General features: G+C 38.5%; 1 protein-coding gene across 2 annotated transcripts in view; it reads right to left on the reverse strand.

Annotated features, from left to right (window-relative positions):
• The window catches only part of PCSK5 (proprotein convertase subtilisin/kexin type 5), a 224,567-nt gene that overhangs the window by 164,478 nt on the left and 32,514 nt on the right, over positions 1-27,575 (reverse strand). For both annotated transcript variants that reach the window (XM_030237104.2, XM_030237103.2), the window contains exon 3: positions 11,923-12,036. In XM_030237104.2, coding sequence (XP_030092964.2) covers positions 11,923-12,036 — 114 coding nt within the window. The remainder of the gene's footprint in view (positions 1-11,922; positions 12,037-27,575) is intronic.

Here is a 27,575-nt window from a genome sequence, read left to right on the forward strand (position 1 = left end):
AGAACAGCATGCAGAACATTTTGGGCAGAGAGAGAGAAAAAATAAACAATTTCCTGTGGTTACTGCTAAAAAATGCCAGAAGGAAAGAAGCATGCATTGAAAGGTATGTATGTGACCATATTCTCTCAAGATCACTGTACAATGACTTACTGCTACTACTGCTACTATTGATACCATCAATACCATATAAACAGCCTACTTAGCAAGAAAATGCCTTTTTTCTTTGTCTAAAGTCTTGGTAACAAAAAAAGTATGGAACTTCTTTTACTAATTAAGAGAGAGTATTTGGGAAGAACTGCCTCAGCAGTGCACCACTATGCCTGGGGATTCAGTATTCACAAAGGACAAATGACTCCTCAGAGAGACAATGCTTTTCATTTTACCATTTTACGTGGCCTTTGCCTAATTTTTTATTTGACCCCTTCTAAATCACAAAAAAGAAAGAAAAATATGGCAGTTTTACAGGAAGTCCAAAGATGCTTTTTTATTTATGCATCAGTTCATGGAGTTGCAGTTCTCTAGTAAGAACAAATTTCTCCCTCTCTCTCTCAAGCTAGACTGGATATTTTCATTATTTCTAAGAAAACAATTAAAGAGAGAGATGGCAAACATTGCTTTAAAATAGCAATGTTTAAAATGTTTTTAAAGATTCTTGCCACACTACTAAAGAAAGAGTCTCCACAATTAACTTTTTAAGATGTTTTCAAGTAAAAGACCATTAGGTCTACATTCATTTGTTAAGGAGCTTGAAGAGGAAGGTGGTTTTATTTAGACCTTGAGTAAACACATATTAAAGAATTGAAATAAAGGCATGAAAAGAAGGCCCTGAGCAGATGGCTTCAATTAAGCATTAACCTTCCAAGAGACTGATTGATGAGTGGGAGCCTGGGGCTTACACAGATCCACTTCCTTCTCTTTCCACTCTTTTTTTATTTTACAGTGAAAAAGGAAGAGTGGTGCTTAAGAAGAATATACTATTTTGGGATGCTGGGGGTGGGCAGGGAACTGATATGGGATGGACCAGGAAACTTTTTTTTTAAAGAATGTTATGAACTTGTACGAATAAGAGGACTTGCAGGGAAGAAAGATGAAGACGTTGACTCTAAATGCTTGTATGCAACTTTTAAGGACTCTTGCAATGCTGCAGCCCTTTTTTCTCTATTTTATGTTGCGGTCTGGTCCCTGTGATCCATGAGGCAATACCCTGCTGACATCTGGTCTCAATGGCTGAATGTCCTAGGGGGAGGAGAAGGAGGGACAGAGGGACAATGAGAGAGACAGGACGCATTCAGGAGGCTGAAGGAAAGATTCAAGTCCTACTCTTTCTCAAGGAACAAAAGCAGGTAGGGAATACAGGGCACTTTTAGGTCGGAATATGAAGAGAACCCCATATTCCACTACTAGAAATGGAGAAGGCATATGGTCTTTCTCAGGCTGATACTGTTTCACAGTGCATTCAGTACAGGAATAAACATCTATGCTACTTGATACCTAGCAAACTTTTCCCTAAGAACCACAGCCGTCAGGTTATTGTAGCCTTGGTCCATTATATGTTCAGGTTTATCAGAGATTATGACTTGCCAGAGGACAAACTGTAGGATCATGAAAACATTCTCTTGAGACACCAGTGCAGACATCACTTCATGCCCTCCTTAGACAGTTTTATAAAAGTGTTTCATCTAACACTGGTAGTGCATGCTGTGAAAATTCATTAATAGTAGAGATGAAGACTAAGATGAATGGCTGCTATTTTAGCTTGCCTATAGGGAAGTAAGTGCTGTAGGCACCAATTGGCTTTTCACCATTTGAGTCTGTTAGGGCTGATGAATGCAAGGCCCTCTGTGTTAAGTGAACCCTGGGAAGATAAGGCCTAACCACTAGGGAGGGTGGATAGTTATAGTTTGCAGTTGAGATCATCAGGTCTAAATGAGAGAACTAGCTCAGAAAAGCTAGGGAGGCCTGGGAAGGAAAAGGAAAGATTACTCAAGAACATCAACAAAAACACAACGAAGAAACACTAAAAAGTTTTGCCTAAGATAAAGAAGTATCACACAGTTATTCTTGTTATTGTCTCGCGAAATTTGACTCAGATGATGAAATTTTGCAATGTTGAGCAAGGTTAGTCGAGAGATTTATGACACGACTGTGCAAGAAAGACTGTGCAAAATAGACAATGAATGTAAAAATGTTGTCAAAATTGCAAAGGATCTTACTGAAATCTCAGCACAGTGTCACAATTCTAGTAATCTCAGAAAAACAGATATTGGGAAAGATTCTAGAGAAGACCAGTGCATATGAAAACACTGTTTTTATGGAGAATTGGATACAGACTGATGTCTATTGAGCTTTAAGGGTCTTGGGGAGCTGCTGCTAATCTAAATCCTGACTTTAGCATTAAAGACACATAGATTCCATTGATCTCAGCAGTGCTATAAAGGAACTTCTCCCAGCTGCAAATAAAGTAATTGAATATATGGAACTAATCTGAGAACGCAGTTTTGAACTAATATTATAGGAATGTATTCCTTTAGACAGAAAAAATATACAACCTCCGTGGATGCACCTTTTATGCATATCAAATGTAATTTGTCTAACAATAAACTGAAGAAAATCACAGTCATGACTATTGGCCTATACTGTGCATAATGCAGTCTTTGCACTGAAATGATATCCATTCATAACAACTTACAGAATTTGCAGGTATCTTTGCAAATCCAGGAAGACTGCAGAGAAAACACTCAAAGAAAGAACTAAAGAAAGCTATGATTAGAGCATCATCAGAAGGAAAAAATAAATACAATTATAAGTAAACAAAAGGTACTTTTAGCCACTTTAACCTTTCATCCTTTGACTTATGGATGCCAGGATTTAACATGGATACAGTATTCTAAGTGAGAACTTTTCAATACACAATAAGTTCTTTTCTTTTTGTCTCTTTCAACATAACACATGAATCAAATGAACAAGTGCATGCAGCGTGATTAGAAACTCCTTGCCACCAAAAGGAAAAATGGGGAAAATCTGCCTCATACTGTCATTGCATGCATTCCTCCTAACTGAATTTTCCTGGATTTTCCTGAATCCATTTCCTAGTAGTAACCCTACAGACGAATGCCTACAAGAAAAATAACTTAGAATAACTGATAAGTTAGAATTTTTTAAGTATTATTCTTTTTTAAATCTAAATGCATATACTGACATGTAAATTGTCCCTGTCTTTTCCCATAGAACGTGACTGCATCAGGAGACCTCTGCTGCTTGGTGCCTGCCTGGAGGTAACACGGGTCATAACCTCTGTTCGCCTTATGCTCACACTTGCATATAGAGCTTCTGCATGCCAGGAGATTGGAAGAGATGCATGACTCAGGCATTGTTTGATTTTTCCTATTAGACTATGGGACAACTCTTGTCTGCGAATCATTCAAATACTGAAACCACTGAAGATATTTTCTAGGCCCTGGTATAGTAACAAACCAAGCTTAAAAAGTGCATTTGGCCACCCATGTAGATTAATTCAGAAGAATAAATGCTGAATTATACTCAGAATGTGACTGTGGTTATAGTTTACATAATGCACAATGTGGTCTTCAGGTATCACTGTGTTTGAAGTCCTAAACAAGATCAAAGCTGCTTCACACAGGGAGGTCAATACTTGAAATTTTTGAATACTGGTGGAGCAGCAGCAGCCAGACAGTGAAAGCCGACCAAATCTCATGCTCAGTTGTGAGTGGCTTTAAAAGGCAGGAACCTTTCGGAACTTAGTTTTCTCTTACTGGTCAGTACCAATGACAATGGATCAATGTTAAGGTGCAGTTGAGCAAACGTTTTCAAAGGACAGAAGCAAAGTAGAATAATGCTTTCAACTTCAGAATACTTTTATCCTCTTATATAGTATGCCATCACCAATCTGGAGTGGGAGAAGATAGAAATGGCAGGAGGAAATGTTTTAAAAAGGACAACCACGTACAAGTAGCAAATAGATCTAAAAATTAAATCAAAACTAACAAGATAGCTACCATAAACTGAGGAGCAAGATCCTCAAGAAAGCTGGACCAATCCAACTCCTCAGTGTTAGTGAAAATTTTGATCTATCCTTGTTTAGTTTCTTTTGAGGTTTTCTTGGTGTTTTTTCTTTAGTTGGTTGGGTTTTTTTTGTTTGGATGTTTGCTTTTTTGTTTTTTCTCTGTCATTCATAAGAGATGATGCAAAGGATGGGGACAGGATTGAGGAGCTAGGGGCAAAGATAATGTAGGTGGTACGATGTGAACACATAGCCTCAAGCTTGTGTGCTGTCTTGGGAAATTTCATCATTAGAAAAGAGTTATGATTCTTCAACACAAATTCAGTGGTCTACAAGAATTGGGATTTTTTTTTTTTCGGAATAATGTTTTCTGTAAGCAGACTGACTCCTTACTAAGATGTAAGGGCTGTAACAGTTTCTAAGTAGGCTAGATTAATTTCTTAATCTGCATTTCAATTCATATGTAGATGAGATCCTAGTTAATAAAGGGTATATGGATTTTAGTGTTTCAGCAGCTGGTATCATATTAAGCTCATCCAAACATGGCATGTGAAAGCTTGCATTTGACAAACTTTCCTCAACAGCTTATTTTCAGCCAGACCAGGAGACTTATAACAAGAAAAAGTGATTCAACCAGACTATGGAAGAGTTTTTTGTAACTTTAAAAATGCTTTTTCTTTGCTTAACTTCTCTTATTTTTTTCTAAATGGGATTTCTGGCTCTAGATACAACTGTATGACTAGGACCTGGTTTTCATAAAACCCAAACCAGGAGTTTTTTACTTCTAGACAGTAGTTTACTGTTTATTAAAAAACTGTCTTGTCTAAAAGACACAGGAGAGGGAAAACCCTGCTATACACTTCATATTTAGTCTATCATATATTTGTCACTCATTAAGCCACTGTGCTTATACTACATGGCTTTAATATTGTTTCAAACTGTTTTGAAAACAGAAAATAACTTACTTTTTTCTGTTAGAAATTCAAATTAAAATCAATGAAGACAGGGAAAATGCTTAGATGGCATGCTACTCATGATTTAGTGAACTCTATCACTATAGAAAAGTAAGACCAAAGTAGTATTAATACCTTAAACAACTCTCACTTTATCTCTTGGGGATATCTGAGGCTCTTCATTCCTGCACATTCCCTCTCCCTGACCACATTCTTTTCTGCTGTTAGCTGAAATGAGTTCATTTTGAAACAGCCAGTTCTCCAGAATTTATGACCTCAGCAGAAGAGCGAACACTGCTTATACTGCTCTAGAATTGGAGTATTTTTCAAAGAGCTCTACCTGCCTTTCCTTGAGGAGACTTGAGGTCTTGACCTGTCAGAGTATCCTGTTCAAAATGCTCACTTAATTTATTCAGGGTAATTTCATCAAAACCTATTAGAAGTCATGCAGATGTCAAACAGCTGCTGGACTTCTTTCCAAAATGGTGCTGATAGAATTTGCTGTACTTGTCCCCTGCTATCTGCTCCTTGTTCATTGGGAAGAAAATCCTATCCACAGGGCTTGAGTAGCAGATGTAATACAGCAGAGATTTTACTACATCAGAATTGTCTAAAAGTAATGCCAAGGGTGACCTACATCTCATGAAGTAGAGCAGAATGCACTTTATTGAAGTGCCTGTCCTCAGTGCATTTGCTTCCTCTGGTTGTTGTGGGGAGGGAGAGCTGTGTGCATCTGCTTTGTTTTTTTAAAACATGGACAAAAATGGATCATGAATTAATGCTGAAAAAGGCTCAGCAAGAACTAAGGTGCTCTGCAAATTGGTAATTTTAGTCACAACATTTGCTCATGTGATATACAGGAAGACACAATTGGACACAGACATGGGAATCTGGAAAGCTGGAGTTTTGATAACCTCATTCCATGGGGTCTGTAGGGAATCTGTCTTAGTTAAAATGGGCATACTGATTTTTAACAACTAGTCCAAGACGTAACATCCTAGAGCCAAATACTGCTCTCCAGTTTCTTTGACACAGATCAAGCTCCCCTCAAAGACTCATGGAATATCTCAGGTTGGAAGGAACACACAAGGATTATTAAATTCAACTTCCTGCCCCTCACGATAGTACCTAAATCATTGGACTAAAAGCATTATCCAGACTTTCCTTGATCCTACGTACTGAACGGTTAGGAAATTGCCTTACACTTGCATAATACTTAATTTTTGGCTCCTGACTGGGAAGTAATAGAGTAAGTGTTTGCGTCAGAACTCCTGGAAGTCTCATAGGTTTATGAGTATGCTTCTGATAAGGGCAAAATTACCATGTCACACTATTTAATTTCTTATCAATCAGACCACAAGACAGACAAGCCTCAAAATTAATTCTGCACTGTGGTTATGTACTTTTGGTAATTTTAACATTCCTGATGCTTGTTCTTTAGGTGAAATAATATAAAAAATATTAGTTAAGTAGATACAACTTTCCAGAGGTATCTGCAATTTTAAAATGCAAACAACAGCAAAACAAGTTATAAAGTTTGAAACATATCAGTATTTTTTCTAATAATTAAATTACCTCTCTTTTTTTTTTCCAGTAAATTAATAGAGTATTCAGTACTGTGTGGCTTAAGAAATTGTTTTGCTATTTGGCATTTATTGATTTTGATTTTTAAAAATCTGAAAAGTGGACAGTTAACTAAGCAGCTCCTCCTGAAAACTGCTCTTAGAAAGCAATGATTCCTCCTCCTTTGTAAAGAGGAAAAATGTACTTCCAGGTAATTGCATATCTCTTTTCCTATCAGGGGTTTTCCTGCTGAAGTGCAATGTAAGATAAAAACTGAAATTTAGCAGAATGTGCCCTAGTATGAGATACAAAAACTAAAATCAGATATTTATCAAGTATCATTAGAAATTCAGCAAAGATTTTGAGGCATCATCATTTATTTACTAACTGCAAAAACTACTCAGAAAAAGGCAGTGCAGGAAAACACAGTATTATACACAAGTGGTATTTCACAAAGAACATTATACAAACAAGTGCCTACAGTTTCTTAGTGTAACTCAGTTGCTGCCCATAAAAAAATAATCATGTTAAATAAATTCTGTAAAGATAAGACTGGATGCTCTGCCTCTGAAGATACAATCACAGTAGTAAGTAGGCAGAAGAATGTGTGTTTTTGCTGTATGATTTATTACCAAATCTTTGACACACAGGAAAAGCTCTCCCAAAGCAAGCATGGCAATAGTTTTGGTATTGCTTCTTCTTGCTTCAGTGAAAATTCTGGCACAACCCCCAAATGGTGCTGGCTTCCATTTTGTGTTTTCTGACACTTCTAGGTGTGCTTTTCTAGGAGAACTGAACACCCCAAAGAATATCCCAAAGAACAGGCCAAGAAGCCTACCTAGTCTGTTCTGCCTTCAAACTATTTGCTAATCTTGCTAAACAATCTGCATTAATAATCCCTTTTCAGCAGGCATGGATAAATCCACTTCTATGGGCTTTTTGATTACCTAAAGTGTGCTGTTGTCTTCAAAAAGGAAATTAATTTAGGCCAAATTGTATATTACTTGACCTCATGTTATTGTTCTGCCTTGTCCACACACAACACCAAAATATGTGTTTCCACAGGCAGATTTGAAAGGTAATGTGTGGCAGGCAGAGTGGTTCTTTTTAGCAGCACTTCTGATGAAGTTAAGTCACAGATCATCTTCTTAACTTTACAGAACACCAAAAGCTTGATCTTCTCTTGCAAAAAAACCCAAAAATATGGAAGTGCATGCAACAACCAAACCAAGTTTCAAAATATGGAAAACACTTTCCAGCATGCCATGCCACCTCAGGAAGAACAACTATTTGGCTTCCACTGCACAGATGAAAGGAGAAAACAGTTCTTGGGAGGGCAATAAAAAGAGTGAGGTTTTTCCTTAGCCCTCAAACAAACTTTTAGGAGGTAATAAAGGAGAGTGACACATATTCATTTGCTGTGGTGTTAGCACACGGCAGGTAAAATTCAAGGAAAACTCAAGGAAATTCTTCCTTGAGTTCTGCCTCCCTGTACCCGGGCCAGCACTCAGATCCACTCTGGCCTCTCCTTCTCCCTTCGCCTCTTTCCAGCCCATCTTGTCAGGCTTCTGTCACTCCTTCCTTTGTTCCTCGGTCTCCTTTCACAGTCCCATCCACCATAGCTGCCCTTACTATTGGCAAGGCCAGAGAAGTAAAATCTTTTTCTCTGCTCTGCCACTTGCTAGAGCTGGGAGGAGAGGCACAAGGTAAGCCAACTCCCTACAGATCTCATCAGTGGCATAAGGGAGGCAACTCACCTGTCTTAACTCATCACCTCCACCTTATTTCATGGCTTTGGAAACTCACATTACTCACTGCTGATAAAGGCTTATTAGTCCCATTCTGGCTGTTATCCAGAGTCAACTATACTGTGTCAGAGCAGAAGGGTCTGTCCCTTCCTGTGAATGAACAGCTCACCTGGGAACTCAACTATAACTGGAGAGCACTATGCAGCATACTGGAGGAATTTTCTGAAGAAATGAGGTAACTGGCTTCACTAGACACTTCACTGAAGCTTAAAGCAATGCATGCTTCACAGTCCTCACTGGAAGTGAAAAGTAAGCAATTCTCCCTAGGTTTTGGTTTCAGCATCAGAGCTCAAGGCAGCAAGCCCTACATGCAAATAATTCAGTACACAAAAGCTTGTGTGGTTTGCTCTCAATAGCAGTATAAATTGCATTTCACCTATTTACATCAGAAATCTTGCAGTGCAAATATGCCAATAAATGTGATTATTGATGACCAATAAATACTATATGACTCTACATCTATAATTGTGCAACAATAGCTGTTTGGTTCAAGAAATTACTTGATTATTATTCACCAAGTAACTGGTAAATGTTCATTTCTACTATGGCTCAGTCACATGGTTTTACCGTGCCTTGCCGCTATAATCCTCTTCCACCCTGAAAGCCCTAAAACACTTTGCATTTGTTGATCTTCTTCTCCTTTCACTCCAGTTCTGTGAAAACCCCACAGAACTAGGTCTCATAACCTGTCTGAGAAACAGCACAGCCAGGCACTGTATGTTTTCTTAGGTTTACCAACTTCTATTCAAGTATGTTTTCAGAAGTTTTGAAAAAAAAATAGTGTTTTCATTATGGTTATCCAAAATGTTTTTCATATTTTTAAAAAATGTAAAAAACCCATCCAGTGGAGCCCATCATCACAGCAGAGGTAAATTACAACCGCTGAAATCTGTGCCTCTATACCTGAGTGATTCCAGTTTCAGCCTACCACTATGACGCTCTTCTTGAAGTAGGGAACAAAAGGAAATGGTCAATAGCAACAGTACTCTGACTGAAGTCTATCAAAGTTAGTTATATTAACCACAACTTTGCATGTATTTCTATTTTTTTAATATATTTATTTCCTCTCTTTTTAAATATATATTAATATATTTACTTTCTATAGTTTCCTATACAGATAAGATAAAGAAATTAATTTAAACAACTGGCAAGTACAGTGAAGTTGAATAGGCACAATGTCTCCTCAGTCATTCTGAAGATGCTGTTTATTGTTAGCTCCAAATTAAAAAAAATACAGAACAGCCAACTTCAACCTCTTTCAGCCAAAATCACCAAACTGACCGTACACAGTTCATCCAGTTATTGGCTAACTGGTTATTTTGTCAACACCAGCGGAAGAAAAGGAATTTATTAGATTTAACATGATGGTACAAAGCTAGCTGAGCTCTGGGAATGGAAAAAATTTTGAAGAGGATGTTAACTAGGGATTTTTTTTTCCTTTGATATCAGTTTGTTCTGAGCAAACTGGACTTGATTCTGTAGGGCACATCTGAGTAGCAGTTGGATTGGTAAAGTTTCATATGCTAATTAGTCTATAAAAATATTCTATTTTACTCTTAAGCACAGACGCCTCAAGATTTAGAAGTTATACTAAAGAAATTGGGTTTCGTTCAACTTTCCTTGCTTTGAGGGAGGGACATCAGAAGAAAATAACCTTTTCTTTTAGGTGTTGTGATGGCTCAAAAGAGAAAGAATGCCTGATTCTCTCTTATAAATTCTTGCCACACAAAAATAAATGTATTATTACTAGCTGAGAAAACTAAAATTACAAGAAGTGATACTTGTGAAGAAAAACCTTGGAGAAGAAAAACATTAATCAGATATGGCTTGACAAAGTCTTTGAATAACAGTACTTCTGTCAACAAATCTGAACTGCACTTATGGCCTTGTTAGAAATTGTGCCAGTTCAATGGGCAAAGGTATCAATCTTAGCCCACAACAAAGTTACTTATTAATCAAACTGCAAACCTCTATATGATGGTTTACTTATTACTTTCTCAAGAAATTACTCAAGAGTAATTTCTTGTTACTCTTACTACTTTTTCAACATGTCTGCAGCCAGTAACCTAAAAACCTCTTCCAGCATAGCAAAGACAGAAACCATTAACCAACCTTGAACTCATTTTTTCCCCTTCATCTTATAAAGCTAAGAAAGATTAGCAAAAGCAGCTATGGTAACAATCATAAACACAGTTATATGAGGATATCTTTTATGTCTCAAGTGAGTCCTGAAGTCAATCCACTCACATATTTTTAGCTATTCTCCCTGATGAGATAGCATGGTCACTAATACTTTACTGATCTCTTTCAACAAAATGTCATCAAACCACTGTCACTAATGATGTTGCAAATACATGGAGTTAATCAGTGGATGTAAATGCAATCAGTCAGGAATTGTCCCTTCCCCGAGGAGCTGAAAATGAGGATTTTTTTCCACTGGGACAGAAATGAAAGTTGTACAAAAAAATTACAAAAGTTGTACAAAAAAACCCATGAAGTCCATTTGATGCTCTAAAGTCTGGCAATTGTAGCACAGCTGTGAGGTGGTGTGGCTAGACAACAAACTTTTTTAAATAGGGACTGCTATCTTCCTGATAAAATTAGAGGCAACTGCTGTAACTATCTATTATCAGAGCACTTGTCCTATGAAGAAAGACTGAGAGAACTGAGGTTGTTTATCCTGGAGAAGGCTCCAGGGAGACCTTACTGCAGCCTTTCAATATTTGTAGGGGGATCATTAAGAAAAATGAGGACAAAACTTTTTAGCAGCACCTGTTGCTACAGGACAAGGGGCAATGGCTTTAAACCAAAAGAGGGTGGATTCAGGTTAGATAAAAGGAAGAAACTGTTTACAAGAAGAGTTGTAAAATGCTGGACTGGGTTACTCAGAGATGCAGTAGGTGCCTTATCCCCAGAAACAGTCAAGATCAGGTCAAATGTGTCTCTGAGCAACTTGATCTAGTTTAAGATGCTCCTGCTTATTGAAAGGTGGGTTAGACTAGAAGGCCTTTAAAGGTCTCTTTCATCCCAAACCATTCTGTAATCCTAAGATTTTCACGTGGAAAAAATGAGGATATTTTTTAAAACATCCTAAGTACAAAGTTCCTCTCCAGGCTTTAACTGTGATTATTAGGACAAAAAAAATTATTATTTTTTTAAAAAAAACAACAACTTCTGTCAGACAGGAAATGAATGGTCAGTGATGGTGGCTTTCTTCTTCTGTTTCAGGACAAAATACATTTATGTTGGGGACAGTGAATTAGGTATTAAATACAAGTGGGTTCTCACATGTTGTAGCTAAGTTCCTTACATTCTCATTGCTTATTTATCCTCAAGTAAGTAAGACATCTTGCAATAGGTATAATTCATTAATAAATGCATCAGTAAATGCTTCCGGCTGCACGGCTCACCACAAATTCTTTGTAATACTTCTAAGGAATTAACAGACTGTTATTAGCTACATAATAATCCCCAAATCTATTTTTTCTGAACATACTCTTCCTCCCCTTTTCCTAACATCGAACCAGACAACTAAACATTAGCATGAAATGGAGTCAATGACCCTACATGTACTTACCATGTACCACATGCTTGGCCACTTGGGATCATTGAAATAAGTGGATTGGGTACCACCAGGTTTATAATCCCTCTTTATCCTTCTTTTAACCACCTGCTGTTGTATCCACTCCACCTGCCAACCAGGAAAACATAAGGAGAATGTTACGGTTCTGTGGAGATTATCAAGAAATGTGTGAAAACTTGGGATTGTTCTCATTACCACACTCCAAAGCATATTTAGTAATAAAGAGTTAATTTTGGCAGTAGAAATCATGCAGATCATCTGGACATACTGTTCACTAAAGAATACTTTCAATTTAGCTAGTGTTACAAATCTACCCGAACAATTGCTTAAATACCCTGCTAGAGTGACGTCGTTGGGTTTTACCTTTTAAATACTATTATGTTTCTGATTTTTCTTTACCAGATTCACTCTTCTCCTGAATTTATAAAAACTCCTACACAAAATCTAACAGCATATTACAATGAGGAATTAAGTGAATTTAAAGGGTGAGTTTGTTTTTATTTTTATTTTTCTCTTTCAGAAAACAAAAACTTTAAGAAATATATTCAAAACTTTTGCTCTTAGACCAATATCTAAATCACCTTCACCACTCAGAGAGAAAAAAACCTCCCAAAATTAAGACAATCTTGGCCCTTTTAAGTAGAGTGTCAAGATTGTTTCAGAGAGACACTTTGGAATTTTATTTTACACTAAGCACTCCCCTGTGAGAAATAGCTGGATACTGAGCAACAGCTCTAATTAAAACAAACACAAAAATGAACTTGAAACAAGAAAAAAAATATAAGGGTTAAAAATCTAATTCTTAAAGTTATTTTTGTCTGTCTGACACCTCTTCAAAGAGTCACGACACACCCAAAGGAAGGTGACACCAAAAGTGACATCAACCTTAGATCAGAGGGGACTCTGAAGCTATTTATGTATTAGCTATTCTGAAAGGGAGCTAGTTGCAATAAATGTAAATAATATGAACTAACCACAGAAAAAGCCCATCGTATAGTCACCCACATCTATGAGCTTATATATTTATGCTGAATTGTTTCAAAGAATATAACTACAAAAAATAATCCACATCTCTCCGAGCAAGACAGTCATATTCTCCTAGCAGCCAACTCTGCACCTTTTATTTGTGATGTTTGAATATCTGTGTATGCACACAAACATACAAATATATCAAAGCAGTTACTTTCAGCTCACATATTTGTTTGTTACTGGTCAGAGACAGTATTAATATTTTCCTTTAGCAGGCTAGTCTCTCTACTGTGCATTCACAACACAACTTCAAATCCTTAGGTAGGCATACCATAGCACCCTGGCCTCTGCTTCTTGGTCAGAAATATATAGAGAAAGACACATCTGAATTTGTCCAGAGCGGGCTCTTAGGACAGTCCTTATAGAGGCCGGATGGTTTGCACGGTTTTCTTCATAAAGAAGAAGTGGAATTTTCTCCTTCCCAAGAACTAACTTCAGGATCAAAAAGTATTCTTCTAGAAGCTAATTTATGCAGTCTAATAACACAGACTACTGGGTAGGGCTGACACTGAAACTCATTTCTCTGTTAAATCTTCCAGGAACAATCGTTAGTCACTTTCTGGTTCTATGAGAATGGAGAAATTTGACAGTGTTTCTCTCTTGCTTGTTGTCCCCTCTTCCAGTTCCATTTGAAATCCCCCAAAACACGACAAGAGCTAACTGCTCCCCTCAGATCTGAGTGGATCCAGGTGTCCTCTGCAAGAGGGGACAGCTAATCGGTCTCAGGCTGTTTAATGTAACAAAGTTTGAAGGCCTGTAGGATACACAAAGCATGTCTGGGCAAAGGCCAAAGAAAGTCAAATCAAAAGACCTTGGTAGGCACTAAGCCTAATGGCTGCTTTAAACTGGGATCAACAAGCCTCTCTAAGTAGCTCTCTCCTCCATGAAAAAGAATGATTTTTAACTGAATAATGAACCCTGTTCTGCTGACCTTTGCTGCTAATATATGCTTTCTTTTCCAGACCCTCACAACAGAAGCTTGCTGATCTTCAAGACTTTTCTTTTTTCAGGTAGCCCAGACCTCCCAAAACATAAAAAACCAAAAAGACTGGCACCCTATGTACTGTTTTGTCTCTGACTCCCCACGTGCCTGGACTGCCACAGACAATGGGCCTCACTTCTTCTATTACTACTATTTAGCAGTCTTTATCAAAAAAGCTTCAACAGGTCTGAAAAAGCAACCATGGTTTCAGGGCTTATACAGATCCACTTTCCAAGTCTCATTATGAGATTTGGGTCTCAGTGCTAGAAACATACTCAGTTGACTGATGGGTCTAAAGCTTCTATGCTGCAAGAACATTTACTGTTATCTTGACTCTTGATGTTTTATGTTTTATCTTGAATATTTACTGTTATCTTGACTGTTACCTTGATATTTACTGTTATCTTGAATATTTACTGTTATCTTGATCCTATCCTTGAAAGGATTAACCCCATGTTAACCACGCTGAGAAAGTTGTAAGTCAACAAATTTCAGCACTTCACAGGTGACAACCACACAGAGCATACCACGCCATGCTTGGTAACTCCTATCTTGAGTCTGCAGTGAGGAATTAAACCTACCACCAACAGAATCTAAGGATCTGATAGTGCTGCAGAAGTATCCACAAAGACAAACCAATGAGACAGACTCAGCTGAAGGGGATTAAACCTTCTGCCACTGCTACCTCTAGTTTAGTTGCATGAACATTAATGAAAGAACTCACCAGCACTATTATTGCCTAGAAGAGCCATAAATCAGAGACCCAGGATACCTAATTTGGTATTAGGGTCTCACATGTGTCAAGGCTTCTGTAGGAACTACAGTGAGGGATTGTGAGAAGTTTTGGAAAAACACCCTTCCTTTCTAATGGGACCAAAGAAGTAAACATATTCCTGGAGCCTGCGCAACACGCAAGTTTAAGCAGAACTTCAGCAACCTAATACCATTCTAGATGGATAAAATGAAAGTAGTTTTGCTGACTAGAAAAACTCTTAGCCAAACTCTCTACTCATTCACTGTGACATGTTGTCTCCATTCATTACTGCCCATTCAGCGACAAATATCTGCTGATCAATAAAAAGATTTAAATATAAAGGCAGCATAGTACTGGTGAAGACTGGTGCATGCATACATTGCTGCCTCAAAAAAAAGCCCAAATAATTTTTCTCCATTTCCTTTATTTCAGACAATATTATGGAGAATAGTATCAGTTTAGTCCAAGCAATCATAAACACTGCAGCACTGCACACTTCCAGTTTATAAATACCTATATAAAATGGAATATACATCATTTGACACATAAAGAATTTTCAGTATATGTATATGCATGTGTTTGCACAAGACTTTGTATCAACTGAGTTAATCTGCAAGCCTGCAGTATAGTAGGTGGTTGTCTTTTAGTGAGATACTGGTAAATATTTTTTGTATCTTACCTACCACCTTTTAACAAAAGACTCTCTGTTGCAGGGCATGCCCCTGTTACATGCCAGATGTTGCCCATAGTTCCCATTTCCTCAGCTCCCAGCAAAATTAGGGAAAACATATGGAACAGTAATTTTGCAGAAGGGCTGTGAAGCTTGAGTGATCAGACACAAACCCAGTAAAAGAAACATAACTTGTCTTCCCACAAGACTTAATGATAATTTTATGTATGCATAGAATTGCTTTCAGTAAAATAGCTATTTAATTTCATACAACTAAAGATGTGGGCAAATGACACATTTGCCTAAGTATGCCTATGGGAAGATAGTGCATCCTCTTTAATGATGGAAGGCAAGTGTCTAGATGGAATAGACTAGACTCATGCAGAATATTTCAGTTGTAATGGAGCTAGAATGATCATCTAGTCCAACTGCCTGATCAATTCAGGGATGAACAAAAGTTGAAGCACAGTATTGAGGGCTTTGTCCAGATGTGTCTTTAACACTGACAGGCCTGGGGCATCAAGCACGTCTCTAGGAAGACTGATCTCTTTGACCAGCCTCTTGGTAAAAGAAATGCTTCCTGAAATCCAGTGTGAACTTCCCCTGATGCAACTCTGAACTATCCCCACATCCTCCATCACTGATTACCAGGAAGAAGAGATCAGCATCTCCCTCTCTCCATCCCCTCCTCAGGAAGCTGTACAGGGCAATGAGGTTGCTTCTCAGTCTCCTTTTCTTCAAACTAGACAAACCTGGTGTAAAATATTAGGACTCATTTTGCATAGTACAGGAAACCACATCAGTGAAAGGGGGAAGTCAAACTAACCACAGACAGTGCAGGATGTTAAACAGAATAACCTGAGACATCCCAACATGCCTGATCACAGTCCTTCTTATGGCTTTACCTGGAAGGTGTTTAGCAAATCCCTTATGTTGAGATCTGCTGATGAATTGTTTTTATTCTCAGATTATACTGATACAATCTTTTAGAACTTAATTTAAGCATCACTGAAAGACAATATACTATTCTGACAAGTCAATGCATATGATTTTGTTTACAGAAAATATCACTGCCACTTAAATGGAATAGTTTACATTGTACAATCACTAGGTTATATTAATGAAAACAAGGTTAAGACTCAGAAGTTATATTAGTATTGCAACACATATTACCTTTGAGTATTTTGGAGGTATTCATCCACAAATTACTGTAATTTTGGATTTGTTTGATTCTGTATGAAAGAAGCTCATTTGTATAAAAATAGTATTTCTGGAGTAATTAATTGTATAGATTCTTGTTTCTTGCCAAAAGGTGAGTCTATGCAAACAATGAAGTTCATTTTAACATTTCCATGAAGTCACACTTACTGAGAGGTAACAAAATACATTTTCCCATTGACCTCAGCCTCAAAAGTTCCATTTCCTAAGTGTCTAGAAATCAAAGCCAAGCCAGACTGGAGATCAAACTATTTTTAAAAATCACCTCAATTCTTTTCAATCTCAATTCAGGACTCACAGCATTTTTTTGTGCATGATCCAGCTCTTCTTCACAGACCTGCATGGAATACTGCTCTGGCAATAAAACTGAGCTAATTCAAGCACTCTTTTCCTCTTTAAGTAATAGAATTTGAAATGAAATATTATCTCTTGATGAAACGAATCAAAACTACTTTCTACCATTTTTAGCCTCATTGATTCAATAGAATTCTTGGTAAAAAAAACCCATGTAGGTATGCTGCAGTAGGATCTCCCTCACCCAGAGTTATAAACTGTGAAAATAAAATCTGATAAATGAAAAAAACTTACAAGCCGTGGGGAATAAAACACCGATTTATCAAAGCAGCATGATTTTGTTGTGAAAGATAATTTTTTCAAATATACCATGACAGGGTCTGCTTGAATAAACATTTCAAAATTTTTAAAAATGTGTCAACTCCAATATATGAAAATGCCATCATTATACAGCAGAAGTTACGGGCAAGCTGAAGCTGCAATCCTTTCCATTTTAAGGAAAAACATGCTTGGGGTGAAAAAATTTCCTAATTCTGAAGTAAATAACAAATTTTATACCAGAATCTTTTATGACAAAATTCAATGTGAAGGTGTGGATCTGGATTCTGTGAAAAAGAGATCCTTCAGGTGCCACTCCTAATTGAAACTGTAACTGTAACCCTTGTACTGACTCCTTCACCTCCATCTGCCCTACTCCTGTAAGAAGAAACTGTAAATTCCTCCTCGGATAACAAGGGAGGAGGTGCCACAGGAACACTACAGATTAAAGAGAAATAGAGAGAAAACCCACACAGAGCACATGGAAGCATGGAAGGTAATGCTCAGTAAACAGATCAACAAGAGGGGCTACCTCATCCCATGGAAAACAGGCACTGAACAGCAATGCAGCACTGTTACTCAGAGTTTGTCTGCAGACTGATTGCTCTGGGCAAGCACCCTTCCTCCCAGTTGGTCTCATGCTGCATCTGCTACACTTCATTTTTTACTTGCTTAAGGATCCTCAGCACTAGTACATGTGAGTTCTGAAAGACCCTGCTACAAAAGGACAGAAGCGAGGATAGCACACTCTGAGACAAAGTATGAGACTGTGCTCTTCTGTTCCAGAACTGGCCATAGGAAAAAAATTGCTCCAACAGTTCCTGTCTTAGCAGGATGCCATCCAGAGGGACATTGACAGACTTGTGAGGTGAGCAAGACCAAGTGTGAGGTCCTGCACCTGGGTCACAGTAATCCTAAACCTCAATACAGGTTTAATGAGTGGTTTGAGAGCAGCTTTGCATAAGGGTGGAAGAAAAATGACCCAGCAACTCACATTCACATCCCAAAAAGCCAACTGTATGCTGGGCTACATCAAAAGACACTTCACACTTCTCCTCTATTTACCCTCTGGAGTGCTGCATCCACCTCTGGGGTGCCCAGCATAAGACAGGCAGAGGAAGCCACAAAGATGGTCAGATGGCTGGAGAACCTCTGCCATGAGGAAGACTTGAGACAGCTGGGATTGTTTAGCCTAGAAAAGGTGTTTGGGGAGATCTTATGGCAACCTTCCTGTTCTTGAGGGGCACCTATGGAAAAGATGGGGAATGTCTCATAATCAGGGAGTCAGTCTAGTGGTAGGATGTGGGGTAATGGTTTAAACAGAAAGAGAGTAGGTTTAGATGGGATATTAGGTAAGGTGAATGTTCTTTACTCTCTGGGTAGTGAGGCACTGAACAGGTTGCCGAGAGAAGCTGTGGATGCCCCCATCTATGGAAGTGTTCAAGGCCATGTTGGATTGGACTCTGAGCAGCCTGGTCAAGTGGAAGATGCTCCTGCCTATGGCAGGAGAGTTGGAACAAGATGATCTTTAATGTCCTTTCCAACTCACATGATTCTATGATTCTATGTTTTTAACAAAACCAGTAAGCATCTTAGTTGTCCTGTCATTAAGTTTTCTGTGCTACCAGCTCTACTTAAGTGCATCATATGACAACGTTCTGTTTTTGCATTTCACCTTGTAATGAAACCAAAAGGTCAATAATTTAGGGTAAAGTGAGGAGGACATACTAATATACAAGGGCCATACCTAGGTTAGTGAACAAGAGACCCAAGCCATTACTCAGGAGTGCAGGAGAGATGATGAAGACTATTGACACACCTCTTGCTAACCATGTGCAGTCACAAAAGTGAGACGCCCAAAAATTTGACTTCCCATCTTAAGAATTTTGTGTCATTTTTTTGATCATAATTAAAACCCCAGCTATTTTCTTAACCTATTATTCTTTGACTCACAATAGCAGCAGACTTTTTTCACCATAAAAACAGATTAAGGTAATTGGTAAAGCAGACGTTGACATATGTCAAGACCATGGAAAATAACTGCAGATGCCATTTCACAGATGTAGGGGGTCTAAAGTTAGATAAAAAGTTATTGACTCCAGCAGTGCTATATGTAGCATTCTTGCTTGTTGCGCTGTGATTTCAGGGTTTACCTCAGAACGTCAGGTCCCTCCCCCCATAATTCTCTCCCAGGTGTGTCAGCCACCTCTCCTTTGGAATTCCAGAGGAGCATGGAGTGATTGGCAGATTCAAAGGATGCCCTCTACCCCTGGGGGGTCACTGGGCCATACAAGTGTCCTTTGTCCCTTAAGACCTCCTTCTATGTAGCCGGTTGATGGCTTCCTACCCCTTCCCTCCCCCTCTCCCCAGGGTTAAAAGGAACAGCAACCACGCGGTTCCGAGAGTTCTGTTTGAGCTGTTGCTGGACTCAGAGGCCTGTGGGCCAGAATAAAGCTCTGGATCAAAACCCTCCATCAGAACCGACTCCTTTCCTTCACCACCACCTTAAAGCTTCTCTGCCAGAGGTAAACCCGAAGAGCAGACCCTGTTACGGGGGAAAGCTCCATTCCACAGCCACCAGAGCTCCTGCATGCCTGCACTTGCCTCCAAGCACCCAGTTGCAGCATCCAGCCAGCCAAAACTGTCTCTGGGGTGAAAACACCACAGTGGCTGCTATTTGGTTCAGCACCAAGGGCCAGACAAGCTCAGGCACGTCCCATCCGGCTATATTAGTTTTATTCCAATACTGCTGATAAAGAAATTGTTTCTTCAGCAAGGGTCAATGACAATCCACAATCAAAGCAGATGTCAAAATTATGTTACAGATTCTGAAAAAAAACCAAGATAAAACGAGAAACAGATGTTAATACAGGCTGAGCAGAAACCAAAAGCAGAGAAGACAGCAGATGATCCTTGAAATTACCACTTAACTCCAAAGATACACATCTTGCACGACAGCAGGCCAAGCTACTGCAGTGTCTCCCATGGACCAAAGCTGAAATTCAACACACATTTTTCCACCTCATAGCCACAGAAAGGCCAGTCAGTCTTGGTATGAATTAAGTGGTTTCTATCTGCTTTGCTATGTATTTGTGTTCAATTGTAGCAGTATAGCCACATCCATGAGGTGGCTATAGTCCCACATCCATGACGTACAAGAATCCACAGCTACGTATTTTAATGGGACTGAAGTGTCCTTAAATCCATACATATCAGCTTAAAACTATGTGGAAAAAGTTTTTCTTTCTTTATGAACAAGACTGTAGAGGAATAAATTGTGAAGAGAAAAGGGAACAACCTAGCTAGTGATGAAGGAAGACAGGCTCTGTACTGAGGTAGCTTAAAAGAAGCCAGAGCTGTTGGGAAAGACAAAAGCATCACACTGAAATTCTGGAGAAGCTCAGCATATCTGTCACTGGCCAGGATCTCTGTATGACTGGAAAACTGGGGAACAATCCAAGGCAAAAGGAAGCACATTTTCTCTCCTTGGGGAAGTCCTGACAGCTTTTCTATTTGCAGACACAGCTGTGGTAACTGAGGATGAACATGGCTACAGCCACTGCCCAACCTCCGCCCTTCTAGTGTATTGACCATAAAGCAGCTAAAAATTACAGGACTGAAATCACACAGCAGCCTTGTGGGAGAGCTGAGGACAAATTTCAGGGAGCTTGGGCTCCCGGACAGTGGCTTCCAGCAGCACCACCCCCAGATGTCATAAGCAAAGAACAACATCTAAAGCAGTTGGGAATTTTTCCCTTCCTCAGATCTGAAGTGGCCTAACCAGCTTGGATGCTCTGATTCTGTTTCTAAAATAACTCAGCCTTGGAATAGTGAGGAAAAGTCTTTAGAGTGTGAGCTTAAAAGCAACTTCTATGTTTATACAAGGTAGTTTATATTTTTTAGCCACAGGTCATACACCTCACCTTGGAACAGCTCAAGACCTACATGCTCATGATTCTGAACACAATTTTAAGAGACCTCTAATTGATAGGTCTTGCTTGGTACAGTACCTAAAGCTCTGCTTACACCATTGAATACAATGTTAGTATCAAGTAGAAATACCTAGTCTTGGGACAATGTAATCATCTTTTCATCATTTCATTACAGTGGGAGGATTAGTATTAGTATCACTCTGAAAGTAAACTTTCATGTCACAACTCCCTAAAACTTCATATTCTTGATAAACCAAAAGGCTGATCCAGTGCCAAATCGAGGATAAAACTGTGAACTCTCTAAACTTCATTAGCTTTGGAATCTAACATCTGGCATCCTAGACAGCTGAACTATCTTGGTTTTCATGTCCGTATTATTGTATCAATTATTCTATATATTAAAAAAACCTGTTGAAATTTCTGATGTGATATTTTTCTTTTCTTAGGTTAGTCCTTCAACTCACATCAAAAATCATTTAAGTGCTTCAGACATCTGCATGTGCTACTTCAAGGTAGCCTTAACTCATTTTGTGACATCTTAGGAAGACAAATCTCTACCACAGGGTTAAATTCAAATGTCAAAAATACCAGTGAAATTCCAAAAGTGTTGCTTCAGTCAAGAGTTTCCCATGGTTTCAACTGTCATTTAGAAAATCCACTGAGAATTAGCAAGACAGTAAAAGTATTCCATAATTAAGTGATATGTAATAACCATCAGTGGTATACTGGACTTACCAAAATAAATACATCTCCTGACTAGAGTGTTCACTGACCAAAACCCCCTTAATAGAATGTAAGGAAGTATCACAAATAACTCAGCCTATTTCCAGCACTTTCGCTTAATGTTGTTTTGTCACATAAATCTGACATTGAAAAATTCAGTCACAGAACATTTATTAAATATCAAATTAAGCAGTTTTCTGATCAGAGTACTTTAAATGACAGAAAAACTTGATCCCATTTGGGTTTATTTGATTGTGCCTGTCTTGCTATTTTCTATTCTTAATCATAGGAAAAGGATGAAGTATTTTCTTCCAAGCTGACCCTGTTTATAGCATATACTTAGTATTTAAAATTCAGAATTGAGCCAAAGTGCTTATCATAAGCTGCGGTTTTAGAGTTCTGTCGAGTTTTACACTTAATGGAAGTATCAGTGGCATATTTTACAGCACCCCATTTCCCTAGCTTCTTAGCATTTCAGATGCCTTTGCATCAACTTGATTATTGCTCTTATTTAGAATCATAGAATCATAATGTTGGAAGAGACTCTTGAAATAATCAAGTCCAGCCATCAACCCAGCACTATTACTGTGTTCAACATTAAATCATGGCCTTCAGTGTCATATCTAGAGGGGTTCTGACTCTGGGATATGGTGTACTCAGGGATGGTGACTCCACTTTCCTGGGCCATCTGCTCCAATGCTTTACAAACCTTTCCATATTTTCTTTTTTTTTAAATAGGTAATCTAAGCCTCCCTTGGTACAACTTGAGACCATTTCCTCTCATCCTGTTATTTGTTACCTGGGAGAAAAGCCCAACCCTCAGTTTCCTACAGACTCCTTTCGTGTAGTCATACAGAACAAGATCTTTAGTCTGCTTTTCTGCCAGCTAAACAACCCCAGCTCCCTCAGCTGCTCCTCATACAACCTACTCTCTAGAGCCTTCACCCGCTCCATTGCCTGTCTTGGGACTTGCTCCAGCACCTCAGTGTCTCTACAAAATTGAAGGACCCAGAACTGAACTCAAGATTTGGGTATGGCCTCACCCAGTTACTTCCCTGGTCTTGCTGGCCACACTGTTCTTGATATAAACTAAGGATGCCACTGGCCTTCTTGGCCACCAAGGGCATACTGCTGACAACTGTTCAGCCACTGTCAAAGAGTAACCCCAGATCCCTTCCCACCAGGGAGCTTTCCAACCACTCTTCCCCCAGCCTGTGGTGCTGCACTGGGTTATTGTGACCCAAAGGCTGGCCCCAGAACTTCACCATATTGAATCTCATACAGCTGGCGTCAACCTACTGATTGATTTCAGCTGACCAGATGCCTCTGCAGAACCCTCCTACCCTCCCAGCAGATCAATACTCCGACCCAACTTGGTGTCATCTGTGAACTTGCTGAGGGTGTACTTGATCCCTTCACTCACTCTGTTGACAAACATACTAAATAGGGCTGATCCCAACACTGAGCGTTGGGGAACACCACTGATTCCACGGCCACTGTGTTTGTCTCTGATCTACCAGTTCAGGTCAATGGAGGATGGAGGATAACTGTTAGCAGTTACCTTTGGAACAAGCTGCCTTTTTCTGCCCTGAAACTCAGTCTTACAGTTGTCAGTGAACTTCACTGATACAAAAAGGTTGCTCACTACCCCTCTTAAACATCATTATCAAAATGACTACCATTCAAAATTAACTGCCAAAAACTACCTGTGAGAGACACATGCAGCCAGCCTCCAATGGGGCCATATCTCTCAATTTCTGTATATCAGATAACATAAAGGCTGGAGTAATGCTTGATTAACAAACCGGCTGATTACTTTCATTTATTTTAAAGCCCCAGATGAACCAAGGGTAACATTACTGTTTTGCAGCTTTAGGACAGTCCCTGTGCATATTCTGGCAATTGAAGTGTGTCCACAACAGTCACTCTGTTATGGATTCCTAATTTACAACACTTGTCGTATTATAAATTGAGAAAAAGATGGCTATAATTCATGGGATAAATTGCATATACTAGAGCTTTTTGGTCTCCAGTCACATGACTTACAGGGTTGCAATGTGGTGTCTACAGTCTTCACAAAATTTGGTTCACCTATGTTTATTTCATTTGATAGCAAACTCTATGGCTATTTCTACACTGTCTTTCATTAGGAGAAAAGGATAAATGGTCTAACATAAATGTGATTTTTTCATATGATTGCAGTATAGGAATACCCTCTGTACTAACAAAAACAATTTTTTTCTAACCAAGATATGTACAACTAGGTATCTTCTGAAATACACAAACTTAAGTTTTGTTTGATAGAATCTCAGATGTGCTGCAGAAGATGTCTGCTCTCATGAGGGAAGACATTTCAGAAGCTTCAAAAACTGCAATGGTTTTCATAAATCTTCCTATTACTATTATTATTTTATTTCTAATCATTCATTCAGTTCCTCTACCTGCTGTCAGAAAGGGCTGAAATGCAAAACTGGACTTTAGTTCATAAACAAACATATATTAGTATCAGACAACAGCTTAAAAATCACCTGACTGTCTTTCCACATTTGCCAGAATGGTGTGAAAGTTGAAAGAGATGACATCTCAGTCTTCCACAATGGCAACTATTATCAAAACACCTTCTTCAGAGTACCTCTTCAAAGTGTAATTGGGCTCATAAAACGACAACTTTACCAAACATCTGCACTGAGCAGGGCTGCTTGTTTCCTTGATGCATGGCAAGGGAAGTGTTAGTATAGCAAGGACTCAGGAAAGAAGCCCAAATATGATGAAGAGAAACACAGATCCACAAGGAGGTTGTATTTGGATGTCTTCTTAGCTGAGGAGAGGGAAGTTTTTGAGGCCACAGCATCCAAACACATATGCAGGTCACCAAACTCTGTACAATATTATTATTCAAACTCACAAATAGTTACAGGAATGTGAATTGTCTGAAAGTTGGAGTTAAATAACTGGCCATAAAGCAAATAAAAATTAATTCTGATGCCATATGACATCTAATAAAAGAGGTTTGACTGGATGATCAAAATATTTCCTTTTGATTTCACAGACTACGAGTCTATTGGCATTTGTATTCCTGAGAACTAGATTTTTAGGAACAGCCTGGAAGTCAAAAAAACTTTGGAATCCAGAAATTCTGGTTTCATTATACAAAGTTGTTATAACAGAAAGTTGCTACATATAAAACACAAAGTATATATATAAATACAAAGTGTGTGTGTGTGTGTTTGTGTGTGCGCATGTGTGTGCATATATGTATATATAAACACAAAGCTGTTATAACAGCAACAGATAAAACAGTGAATTGAGTATCAATTTAGTAAAGCTACTTAAAAAGAAATTTTTAATCTGCATCATTTACAAAAGTAAAGTTAAACCACTATTCTGGCCTTTACAGATATTTATATACAACTCCAGCACTAATGAGAGTCCCAGCATTTACTCTCTCTCTAAATAAATAAATTTTTTTTAAAGAAAAAAATGTCAAATAATAATATTGTAGGTTAAACACAGGTTATGTAAGTGATAGTCAACACACCAATGGATACGACTGCTCTAAGTGGATTACGTGGATTTGGAATTGCTTGGATTCATACAATGTGCTGTGTGACACCAAGAGAAATAAAATTCTACTGAATAAAATACCTAGCACTTGGTGTGTATTTGCCACTTGCAGAAATTTTTATTCGACTTTCAGCCTTGTCCGTGTTTTGAGTCAGAAGCAGGAAGGAGCAAAGCTGTCTGATGAAGGCTGCACACATTCAAGCAGCACAGCTGTGAACTGGACACAGCTGCCTGGCACCTCCTCTGAACCATTAAAACTGGTGAGGATCTGCTAAGAGTGAAGCAGACCAGCCAAGGATGATGAGTGGCTTTTCAGTGACATTGACTTTTCAAAATAATCCTAAAAGAAAGGATTACAAAAAATTCAGTAGTGAGGAGATTCTTTTGCTTTGCTTTGGGGAGGATGTTTCTCCAGCTCCCTTTTCCAGCCATAATTATCTGTCAATAACCTGTAAATAATCCCAGATATGACAAATTTTTTATGTGTCTCATGATGATTTCTTGCTGTCCACCATTTAGAATAGCTGGGTGAGATACCAACCACTGGAATTAAACATGATGGTCTTGCCTGTCAGAAGCAGGAAGACAGATGCATAAAAATCTTGATCCATTATGTCAGGAGTACACATTGCTGCCAGAATGTTTTCCAAGTGCAAGAGAAAGAGAAAAAAGCCCTTTAAGTAATTTTTTTATGGATGTCCTGCAATACAGCTTGTATCATCAACATCAGAGAAAGCTGGATCTCCTCAGGAAATGGTGTATAGAAGCTGTTCCGTTACATTTCTATACAGTCAGTTCTGAGATGTGAGTTTCCAAAATGTGTTTTCTTTCAATTTCTCCCTCTCTCCCTGCTGATATTTTGGCATTTGGCCTTGCAGGACCAGCTGCTTCCAGAATGCTGCATCTTTTTACACTTCAAAACTAGGATCTCTTCAGTTCCTCCTCTTCTGACACCCAGCAATTTTACAGCCCAGTAGCCAAATCACCAATTTGCTGTCTTCACTACCAAGCTCTTAGAATACAGATTAAAAATTAGAGTACTAACTCCCCTTGGTTTTTTAAAAAACATTTAGTTGCCCTATCATTTTTCACCTATAAATGTACTTTGCTGCTAAAAAACATAGGAACAAGTACTACTTTACTGGAACTGTAAAGAAACTCAAATATTAACACCTACTAACATCTAAGGACTAAGGATCTTTTCTTTACAACCCTCTGCTCTTACATGTTTATAACTGCTATGATGAAATTGTCTTCTTAAGGCTTTAAATTTCCCACACATATATTTACCTAAAGTGCTTTTGCCATCATTAAGGCTGAGCAAAATCCTTTAGTGCTTCCTGAATTGTGTGAGGAATGTAACACCCTTTTCCTTTTTAGGTTCCAAATGGATTTTCCTTGTGTTTCTTGTTCATGAGTTTGTCTTCAAATTGCATTTGCACTTATAAAATAACACTGCACAAGTCTGTGATCTGCCTTCACATACATTGTAGGTCCCTCCATTAGTGGTCTCACTTTGAGTGAGGGTGAGTGTTCCCAGCTTGCACAGGAGAACAAACCAGTCAGATATGTCACTAAGCAAGAAAGCATTCTGAGAGAGTTGTGCAGAGAAAATCTTATCCCAGAATGGAGAGACTTTAGAAAGCAGCTTAACTGGAGCTGGAACGAGGTGACTTTTAAGGTCCCCTCCAACCAAACCGTCAACAACTCAAAGATGTCCAATTCAGTTAGCTATTTGTCATGCTGCATATACCTTTCACACTCTCAGCAAAAGCAGCTGCAACCTCTACTAGTCCCTGTTCAAATCAGCTGCTAGCTGAAGAATCTCACAGTGTGCTGCTCCATACTGGAGTGCATGCTGCTCAAATAACTTCTCCAAACTTTAACTCCTTGATCGTGATGCTAACATGTCCTCTGATGAAGCAACGGATAGACATAGCTTTTTCCTCCTTGTTTTTGCTATTTCATTGATGTACACTGAACTGTGCACTTATGATATCCTGGACTGTTTTAACACTTATAAAATATAAGGATGGAAGGAACCAAAAGAAGTATTGATAACTAATCATCTGTATCTTAAGTACTTTTATTTTGTAAAATAAGATAACAAATGCTAAATGCAGTTAGGTCTGGCAAGATGTTTTTCTGAATTTATCCATTGCT

The sequence above is a fragment of the Serinus canaria genome, chromosome Z (genome assembly GCF_022539315.1).
Source record: "Serinus canaria isolate serCan28SL12 chromosome Z, serCan2020, whole genome shotgun sequence".
Classification (NCBI taxonomy): domain Eukaryota; kingdom Metazoa; phylum Chordata; class Aves; order Passeriformes; family Fringillidae; genus Serinus; species Serinus canaria.